Source organism: Mus pahari, chromosome 3 (genome assembly GCF_900095145.1).
Source record: "Mus pahari chromosome 3, PAHARI_EIJ_v1.1, whole genome shotgun sequence".
NCBI classification, from domain to species: domain Eukaryota; kingdom Metazoa; phylum Chordata; class Mammalia; order Rodentia; family Muridae; genus Mus; species Mus pahari.
Genome location: NC_034592.1, coordinates 135,123,522 through 135,134,225, shown reverse-complemented (window position 1 = coordinate 135,134,225; position 10,704 = coordinate 135,123,522). Strand labels below are relative to the sequence as shown.

General features: G+C 50.3%; 1 protein-coding gene across 1 annotated transcript in view; it reads right to left on the bottom strand.

Annotated features, from left to right (window-relative positions):
• Positions 1–707: 707 nt before the first annotated feature.
• The window catches only part of LOC110319299, an 11,868-nt gene continuing 1,871 nt past the window's right edge, over positions 708–10,704 (bottom strand). Inside the window, exons 3-5 of the mRNA XM_021194787.2 lie at positions 9,121–9,285; positions 4,869–5,000; positions 708–1,016 (exon numbers count right to left, since the gene is read on the bottom strand). Coding sequence (XP_021050446.1) covers positions 880–1,016; positions 4,869–5,000; positions 9,121–9,285 — 434 coding nt within the window. The 3' untranslated portion in view covers positions 708–879. The remainder of the gene's footprint in view (positions 1,017–4,868; positions 5,001–9,120; positions 9,286–10,704) is intronic.

The following is a 10,704-nucleotide window of genomic DNA, read 5'->3' as shown; positions in this document are numbered from 1 at the left end:
TGTAGCCCTGGCTGTCCTGGAACTCACTCTGTAGAGCAAGCTGGACTCAAACTCAGAGATCTGCCTGCTCTGCATCATGAGTGCTGGGATCATAGGCAAGCTTCTTTTTTCTTTTCGTGTGTGTGTGTGTGTGTGTGTGTGTGTGTGTGTGTGCGCGTGCGCGCGTGTAATGCCAGAGATGGAACTCCGGGTCTCACACACATGTAAAAGAGGTTCCACAGGCTACCCACCCTCCACCCTCCATGCGAGGCTTCCCCCCTGATTCTACCCCGCCCCCTTCAGAAGAGCCGGCTTCCCTAAGAGGCTCTTCACCTGCTTCCCAGACTGCTCTTAGCAGTGGCACTCGTCTCCCACAACACAATGCTTCTCTCCATTATTTATTATTCACTGTATCAGCCTCCACAGAAGAAAGGTCTTCTCTGTGAAGCTGAGGACTTGGTCGTATCTACTGCAGCACCCCCGAGCCTGGGGTCTTACTACTAGGCATGCACGGGTGCTCAGTAAAGATTTGTTAATTGACTCAGAGTGCTTTTGCCTCGCTACTGCCTCCCTTGAATGCCTTCTTCTCCATCCTGTCTTCCCCCCCATCCTACCTAATGCCCAGCCCCAAACCCACTCCTCCAGGAGACCCTTCATGATTTATTCCTGCCCCCTGCCCCCCCCCATCTCAATGGTTAAATTTAGATAACAGATAGTCCAAAGGGGAGTTTGCAGGCGGAACAAAGCGGGCTGCTTTTATTGGTGCAGAAGGGAATGGAGACAGGACAGGAGGAAGAGGGAAAGGAGGGGAAGGGAGGAGAGGGGAGGGGAGGGGAGAGGAGGGGTCTCCTGGGCTGCTGAAGCGGTTTGCAAGGGCTGGTGGCAGACATGTGATGTTGATCACTTTTTCCACTCTTTCTTTTCATAATCCCAGTGGGCAGCCAGGCCCTGTATAGGGTTGCTCTTCATGTCCAGGAGGCGTTGGAGCTGCTGGGCTTTCCGTTCTTCCGTCAGGGTGACAACCTTCTTAGGGAACACTGCAGGGAGGGCAAGGGTGAGACAGTGACAGCCCAGGTCTGTGTGGCCGCTGGGACTCTGAGCCTGGTCTCCAGGCACACCGTCAGGGTCCCCTGCACCAAGAGTGCTCTTGCTACCACTAGGCTCTCCCCCACCTCTCTGCCTCTGTCTGTCTCTGTCTCTCTTTTTGAAACATGGTTTTCCTATGTGGCTCTGGCTGTCCTGAAACTCACTATGTAGACTTGGGTGGCTTTGAACTCACAGAGATCCACTTGCGTCTGTAGCCCCAGTGCTGGGATTAATGGTGTGTACCAACAGGCTCTCCAGACTCTTGAGTACGGTCCAGGACCCGGGCTTTGCTCCCACCCGGGCTTTGCTCCCAGCTTTGCCGTAGTCCTCCTGCACCTCCTTCCCCACAGGGAGTCTGTTTCCTCACTTAACTCTGTGACCAGTGACTGATTTGAGAACTACCCTGGTCATTCCCACCTCCCCCACACACACACACACACACACTTCTGCACTGTGTGGCCTTGAACAAATGACTTCACCTCTCTGAGCCTCATCTTCCTCAGCAGAAGGAGTAGGTTCTGTGTGGAGGGCCATGGGGATAGAGGGTGAGAACTTGTGGCCTACTGAGCATGTCTCTGGCTGCACAGAGAGGAAGCCCTGGCTGCGGCTGCCCACTAGACAGCGAGGGCAAGGCAGAGCCTTCTCCATCTGTATCCTGCAGCTTCGAGAGATCATGGCGAGTAGAAGGTAGGTCGACACTGTTCCCTTTACAAACTGGGGAGCTGGGCAGAGGTGCAGGCCTGTCACCCGAGGACTTGGAAAGCTGAGGCAGGACAGAGAGCTTAAGACAGCCTGGGCGACATAGTAATGATAAACACCAGGGGAGAACAGCATTTAACCCGAAGGCTAGACCCTCAGAGAGGGACTTGAGAGACCCTTACCTATGGACTAGAGAAGGCCCAGGGGCTAGAACTCCCAATCTATATACACTGCTCCCCAGGGTCACCCTCCTAGCCTAGGCGCTACCCTGATACTTAATTTTCCCCTCCATTTATTTGTGGGGGTGTGCACAGTGGAGAGCCCGTGTGAGCTGTGCCACATGTGTGGGGGAATTAGAGGGGGTAGTTCTCTCCTTCCAGCACGTGGCTCTTGGAAACTGAGCTCAAGTTGTAGGCATGGTGGCACACACCTTCCTTTACCCACTGAGCTGCCTCGCCAGTCCCACCAGACAGAGTTCTTCACTGTCCCCGGGGCTCACTGCTCCACTAGGTTGGCTTCAGTCTACCTTCCCAATGCTGGAATTACAGATGTGCTCCACCACGGCCCAGCTTCAAAAATAATAACAATAACTATAATACTTATACATTTATATAATTTATATTATGAATTATTATTATTATTATTGTATTGGTGTTCCACCTGAATGCATATCTGTTCACCGTGTGTGTGTGTGTGTGTGTGTGTGTGTGTGTGTGTGTGGTGTCAGCAGAGACCAGAAGAGGATGCTATATCCCCTGGAACTGGACTTACAGACTGTTGTGAGCTTTCATGTTGGTTTCAAGGATGAACTCAGGTCCTCTAGAAGAGTAGCCAGTGTTCTTAACTGCGGAGCCCTCCCTCTGGCCTGACATCTCAGCTTTTCGTGTGGGTGCTGGGATGGGATACGAACTCCGGTCCTCATGCTTACACGGCAAGTTCTTTACTGACTGGGCCACCTCCCAGCCTTGTCACTGATACTCTCTATCCAGCGGTGGAGAAGAAGGGTCCCAGTGACACAGCAAACCCTGAGCTAGACCATTCCCAAAGACCTCCCCATGTCATGTCTGTGCAAGACAGGAACTCACATCAAGTCTTTACACAAGTCACAGCAGGCTACCTCCAGCATTTGGGAGGCAGAGGCAGGCGGGTCTCTGTCAATGCAAGGTCAGCCTGGTCTACAGAGAGAGTTCCAAGGCAGCCAGGAGTACATAACGAGACCCTGCTTAAAACAAGTAAACACCCAAAGGACTGGCAAAATGGCTTAACGGTGAATGTGCTTGCCACCAGGCCTGACTCTGATACCCAAAAGCTGTCCTCTGACCTCCATACTAAATAACATTTTAGAAGAAAGAAAGAAATGACGTACCTCTGAAAACAAGCAAACAAAACCAACCCCTGATGACTCTTGGTGTTCTCAGCACTTGAAATTTTACAGCAGAATGGCGATTGCTGAGGCTCTGTGGCCAACCTGAGGCTACTCACTGGCCTTCACACCAGCCTGGGTGTGGGGCTTTGAACAAGAGTGGCCCCATAGGCTCATACATGTGAATATTTAGTTATTAGGGAGTGCCACTACTTGAAAAGCATTAAGAGGCTGGGCGGTGGTGGCGCACGCCTTTAATCCCAGCTCTCGGGAGGCAGAGGCAGGCGGATTTCTGAGTTCGAGGCCAGCCTAGTCTACAAAGTGAGTTCCAGGACAGCCAGGGCTACACAGAGAAACCCTGTCTCGAAATAAACCAAAAAAAAAGAAAAAAAAAAGAAAAGCATTAAGAGGTGTGGCCTTGTTGAAGGAAGTGTGCCACTAGGTGTGGGCTTTCAGAAGCCCAAACTAGGCCCCATGTCACCCTCCCTTCCTGCTGTGTGCTGATCTGGATGTAGAACCCTCAGCTACTTCTCCAGCACCACCGTGTCTGCCTGCATGCCACCATGACAATGGACTGAACCTCTGAAACTCTAGATGAGCCTCACTTTAAATGCTTTTCTTTATTAGAGTTGCCATGGTCATGGTGTCTCTTCACAGCAACAGAACACTAGGACATTGGGGTAAAGAATAAGACCTTATTTGGTTGGTTGGTTGATTGGTTGGCTTTTCGAGACAGTGTTTCTCTGTGTAGCCCTGGCTGTCCTGGAACTCACTCTGTAGACCAGGCTGGCCTCCAATTCAGAGATCTGCCTCCTGAGTGCTGGGATGAAAGGTGTGCACCACCACCACCACCACCACCGCCACCGCCCAGCAAGACCTTGCATTGGGGTTATGGATTCCCAGAAAAGGGACATTTCCCATATTTCCCAGCTTTCCTTGGAGCTAAGTAAGGACATGTGATCATCTGTAGCCAATAGGACATGAACAAAAGAGGGTGGTCATGGAAACCCCATCTTATACATCAAAGGTAAGTTTCCCTTCCGGTTAAGTGTGCTGGGGCAGAGGGGCTGCAGAGCTGCCCTCCTGTCTCACTGGCCTTTTCCTGTGAGAGAAGAATAGACCCAGTAGGAGTGCTCCTGCACACCTAACCCTGACTCCCAGGTCTGAGGTCGGCCTGGTCTGCAGAGTAAACCTGCTTTCAAAGAAACAAAGGAGCTGGGCGGTGGTGGTGCACACCTTAATCCCAGCACTTGGGAGACAAATGGATCTCTGTGAGGTTGAAGCCAGACTGGTCTGGTCTACCTAGTAAGGTCTAATACAGCCAAGGCTAAAATGTGAGACCCTGTCTACAAAGAAAAAAAAAAAAAGGAAAAGACAATAGACTCATGTCTTCCAATTGTTGAAAACATGTTAAGAAATATGTAGTTAATACCCAGCAATCAAAAACACCACATTCATGTTCGTGCACCCACTTGGACTGATAGCCCTCTCATTAAATCCTCAGGAGAGCACAGAAAGCTGGTCCCATTTTGCAGATGAGAAAACTAATGCCCAAAAGGGCTAATCTCCCTACATCCCCCACTAGGTGGTCATGTTCTGTTCCTCACCCTCCCTCTGTGGAGACTTTTCAGAGCTCTCCAGATGAGTCCTAAATATGGTCCCTATGAGAGCTCAGCCAGTGTGGCTCTGGACACAAAGGGCATAGACGGTCTACAGCCATATGTATGACCCATCCACTCACCGTAGACCCGCTGCCACCAAATCACCAAAGCCGTGAATCCAATGAAGAAGAAGACACAGCCCATCACCGTCTTCCACTCGTTGGAGCGATGGTTCATCTCTGCGAAGGTTTCATGGAACTGGAGCCGGTACACTGGAGGCAGGCAGTGTGTGTGTACAGGAATTCACGGGTAACCATACCAAGGACCCTAAAGAGCCAGTTATTGGCCCCTGAGACACTTGGCTGTCCCTTCCTGCACCATAAACTGTTCAGTCAGCTTCTGTGTGTGCAAGTGTGTGCACATGGGCATGTGTGTGCAGGAACACGAAGGCTGGAGGTCATCATCTTTATCTTCCTTAATCCCTCTGTACTGTGTATTTTGAGACCGTCTCTTACTAAACCTGAAGCTCGCTGATTGGTCTAGACTAGCTGGCCAGAGAGATTGTCCTGTCTTGGCCCTCCCACAGCTAGATTGCAGGCCAGTGCTTGCTATCCTTGTTTGTTTGTTTGTTTGTTTCCTGGACTCCATGTGCTCACGCTTGCAAGGCAGCACTTTATTGACCCAGCCGTCTCCCCAGTACCCCAGCCCCTTCTTGTTTGCTTGTGTGTTTTACTTGTTTTGAGCTACAGTCTCACCTCTGCCTCTCTGCTTCTTGGATGTCGCACCCTGTAGGCAGCTCATCCATCAGATCCTTTTGGACACATTCTGTACCCAAAGCGTGTGCACAGCAGTGACCAAGGTGAACAAAAATTCCTACCCTCGTGGAAATTAAGAGGGGAGACGCCGAATGTTTCAGCAAACGTGTTATGGGTGGGGCGGGAAAGCCCCCTCTATTAGGGAGACTGAGAAAGCCTCTAAGAGATCTTGGAACCCAAGTTTAAGAACAGAGAAGGTCAAGTTGAAATTAAACAAGGTCAGCATGGGTGGTGGCACATGCCTTCAGTTCCAGCACTGGCCAGGCAGAGGCAGGCGGATCTCAGTGAGTTCAAGGTCAGCTGGGGCTACCTATTGGATTCCAGACCAGCCAAGATATATTATGAAACCCTTTGTTACAAAAAACTAACCTAAATGCCTCAGGACTTCTAGGGAAGGGCCAAGGGCAGGCGGTGTGGCTGAGGGGGTAGTGAACCTCAGGAGAAGGCAGATCCCACAGGACCTGGCCAGCCACATGGAAGACTGATTTGGGTCCATTCTTTTGGTTTGGTTTTGGTTTTGATATACACTTGTAATCCTAGCCCTGGGAATTAAAAACTTTCTTTTTGCTTAAAAATTAGAAACTTGCTCTTCACCCTCTTCTCTTCGCCTTCTTCTCTCCCCCCTCTTTCTCTCTCTCTCCTCTTCTCTACCCTTCTACCCACCCCCCATCCCCGCATAATAAACCTCTCCCACGTGGAAAAAAATTAGAAACTTAAAAACTTTCTTTTTGCTTAAAAATTAGAAACTTGCTCTTCACCCTCTTCTCTTCGCCTTCTTCTCTCCCCCCTCTTTCTCTCTCTCTCCTCTTCTCTACCCTTCTACCCACCCCCCATCCCCGCATAATAAACCTCTCCCACGTGGAAAAAAATTAGAAACTTAAAAACTTTCTTTTTGCTTAAGTTGTATACCTTTTGGTAATTATCAAAATATAGTCACAGTGAGATCCCCCAGGCTCTTTTTGAGACAGGGTTCCCTTCCTTCTTCTCTTTTTGAGACAGGGTTTCTCTGTGTAGTTCAGGCTGTCCTGAAACTCACTCCATAGATCAGGTTGGCCTCGAACTCAGAGATCTACCTGCCTCTGCCTCCAAAGTGCTGGGACCAAAGGCATGCACCACCACTGCCTGGCTAAGTTCATTTTAACTGAAGAGGGAAGGTGGATTTCTAACACAGGAGTACAAAAACAAGCTTTTATGTGACAAATTTTTATCAGGACTTTCCTGCCTTGCCTCCCCTTGCTGAGGGTTTTATCTGCTTTGTAGAGTGCACCCTCCCAGACCTTTGGAAGAACAAGGGCTCTGCTCACCAGTGTTCCCGGCACGCAGACTGCTGGCTACACACAGGAGGCTCTGTTTAGTATCGTTATGACTTTAAAACTATAAAGCATTGGTTTATTTTGAGAAAGAACTTCACTACACAGCCCAGGCTGTCCTTGAATCCATAATCCTACTGCCTCAGCCATTCCCAGGGCTGGGATTACAAGTGTATATCATCTAATCCCAGCACTCGGGAGGCAGAGGCAGGCAGATTTCTAAGTTCGAGACCAGCCTGGTCTACAAAGTGAGTTCCAGGACAGCCAGGGCTACACAGAGAAACCCTGTCTCGGAAAAAAAAAAAAGAAGAAGAAGAAGAAGAAAACAACAACAAAAAAAACAAGTGTATATCATCATGCCAACTTAAAAACTTTCTTCCTGTCTCAAAAAACCAAAAACAAACAAAAAACCAAAAAACAACAAACAAACAAACAAACAAACAAAAACAACAAACAAAAACCTTTCTTTTTGCTTAAGTTGTATACCTTTTGGTAATTATCAAAATATAGTCACAGTCAGATCCCTAGGCTCTGGCATGGCTATGGGGAGATGTATGGACCAGGCCTATGGTGGCCCACAACGTAGTGTGGTGCCTCAGCTCAGACTGAGACAGAGTGGAAAATCAACAGAGGGGACAAGGAGTGTCTGTGTGCCAAGGACCTTGCCTCAGGAGGACTTCAGGAAGGACACTGACCCTTTCTTCCTTCGTTCGTTCCTTCCTTCCCTCGTTCCTTCTTTGCCCCCTTCCTTCCTTCTCTGCCGCTCTTCATCCTGGCCTCCCCTCTCTCCCTTCCTCCTTACAGTTCTTTAAGGGTGTCAGCCCCAAGTGAACAATGTTCCTCTGTACTTTAAATAGCTCTGAAACGACTGTGTGAAGGAAAAATGTGAGCTGGCACAGTCTCCTGGGCAGAACTGTCATGGGCTGGGCAGTTTGGCTGCCACAGTGACTCTCAACCCAGAGAGCAGAAAGAAGGGAGGGGGTGGGGTGAAGGTGAGAGCAGGGAGGGGGTGGGGGGAGGCAGGGGCCAGGGCTAGAGGTCCAGGCTCAGTTGCTGTTTGTCGAGGGTACTGGTTCCATCCCGCAGCTCACCAACCTTCCCAGAGTACGTGTATGGCTGTGGTATGGTCTCAGAGCCTTCTGTGTGGGAACAAGTCCTGATTGATGTCTAGTCTTAAGCTGTGTGGCCAAGCCAGTGACTTTATCTTCCTGAGCCGCGGTTTCCTAGGGTTGTCCGACCAGCTGCTGGCCACTTAATGGTGGGTATGGGACATACTTAGTGTGGTGACATTTGAGTAAAGAAGGAAAGGGGGGGGGAAGCTGGAGAGATGGCTCAGTGGTTAAGAGCACTGACTACTCTTCCAGAGGTCCTCAGTTCAAATCCCAGCAACCCCATGGAGGCTCACAACCATCTATAATGGGATCTGACACCCTCTTCTGGGGTGTCTGAAGACAGTGACAGTGTACTCAAATACATAAAATAAAAACAAATAAATAACTAGAAGAAAAGAGGGCACTCCCTTTCTGATATAGAGGGGAGAGGGATGGAATTGAGAGAAGGAAGGGAATGAAGGAGAAGGAAGGAGGGAGAGGAGGGTGGAGCAGAGAGGGAGGTTGGGGAGAGGGAGGTACAAAAAGAAGGGGAGGGAGATGGGAGAGTGGTGGGGGACATGGAAGGAAGGAAAAGGAAAGGAGCCAGACAGAGCCCTGGGCATGTGTTTACATGGCAGGGATGCAGCCTAGCTTGTCCCCAACTGTATCGCCAGGATCTGCATTTGTAGTAGATGCCCAGTAAGACACCCAGTGAGTGGGTGAGCGAGCGAGCCAGCTTCTGTCCTGAAATAAAAGATGTCTGCCACCCCAACTGTGGAATGTGGAATAGGCTCTAGATAGCCAAGGCTAGCCCAGGGTCACATAGCCTTCCTACCTCCTTGCTCCCTGCCTACCTCAGCTGCCTCTCTGTGCCCCACTTAGTGTCAAAAGGACCCTCCACACCTGTCACCTGCTGTGACACCTTTCTCCATGTCACTTGGACTCCCCAGTAAGACCTCCTGGGGACCCCATCTGTCTTTTGGATCTGCATCCCCAGGGATACATCCAACCTTAGCCACACTTTCTGTCTCACACCACGAGGTCAGTGACCCTTCTCATGTCCACCATGTCACTCCCTTCAGACATGGAGGTTCAGTGAATAAAAGAGTGAGTCAAACTTCACCGCCCTCCCTTCCTTCCCATTTCTCCAGCCAGCCCACCTAGCCCGATACTCACAGGCCACCTTCTCTGCTTGGCTCAGCTGGGTCCAGCTGCCCTTCTCTTTCTCCTTCAGGGCCCGCTGTTCCTCGCTGAGCTCTGTGCAGAAGGGCTCATCTGGCATGGGATAGGAGCGCTGGGCGTAGCAGTCAACGTAGGGGGTCATCCTCCGCTGGCTGCCAGCTGCAGGTACAAGGGAGGGAGCTGTGTCCAGGCTGCCCCAGAGTCACCCTTCTTTAATTGTGATTTCAATTATGGGCAGGCAGTACATTCTGTGTTCACTGTGTGCCAGCTGACGACTTTCAGGTGAGTTGTTGGCTCACTGGCCACACGTCACTCTGAGCCAGATGGTGTGGTCATCTCCATTTCACGGATGCACACATTGCTCCTTCAAGCAGGGACCACAGCCAGGGCTACAGGTCACCTCCTCTTTGCTGCAAACCCTGTGTTCTTTGGGAAGATGATCGAAGCCCGAGAGGAGGTCCAGTAAGGCAGAGCCTAGGGGTGAGGAAGGCTGAAAGAGGGAACTGAGATCCATTCGAAACTGCCATGCAAACTCTAAAGCATGTTGTGCGTGTCTTTACACGTGCCTAATGGCGCTTCATTAGAGACAACTGGGTTCACACTGCCACTTAACATGCAAGTCACTGTGCACAGTTGTATCTGAGCAGCCTCATCTAGAAGGAATGGGTGATAGATTATCCCACACCTCAGTGGAGGCTCCCAGATAATCCATCCAAAGTTCCTCTGTGGGGAGAGGGGCCAAGAGTGTGGCGTGGTCAGTAGAGTGTTTGCCTAGTGTACAGGAAGCCTTGGGGGCGTGAGGAGGTCTGGATTTGATCTCCAGTACCCCTGAGCATGGTGGACCGTGACTGTCATCTCATCACACGGGAGGACTTGGGTGGCAGAGGCAGGAGGATTAGAAGTTCAAGGTTGTCCTTAGCTACATAGCAATTTCCAGATGAGCCTGGTACACGACACCGTTTCTCCCTGCCACCACCCTCCCCCCCCCCAAATGAAATAGAACAAAAGGAAAGGAAGGGACCTTTAAGTGACTCAGGGTAAAGACAGTTGCAGTGGCCTGACACCTGAGTTCAATCCCTAGAGTCTATGCAAACGTGGAAGAAGAAATTCCACAAGGTTGTCATCTGACCGCCTCTCTAAGCATGGTGTAGCAGGACCCCGTATATCCTGCATGCATACAATGATACATTTTGATGACCCCATACATGGTGCACAGAAGCTATAATCATTTTTTTTTAAGCACCAAAGGCCTAGCACATCGCCTTATTCGGTGATCATCCCTCCAGAGGACAGTTTTCTTCCCAGCCTCTTTTAGAGGCTTTCCTTGGTAACTGGGCCTCAGCTTCTTGTGGACTGCTGGGTTTCCCTGAGCAAGGTTAGGAAGTAGAGGGTCTTGCTTGAGGCTCCCCTGTTTGTTGACACTATAGGCAGGAGAACTATATCAGAGCAGTCTTAGTTCTGCATTCTCTCGCGCGCGCTCTCTCTCTCTCCTCTTTTTTTTTTTTTTTTTTTTTTTTGGTTTTTCGAGACAGGGTTTCTCTGTACAGCCCTGGCTGTCCTGGAACTCACTTTGTAGAC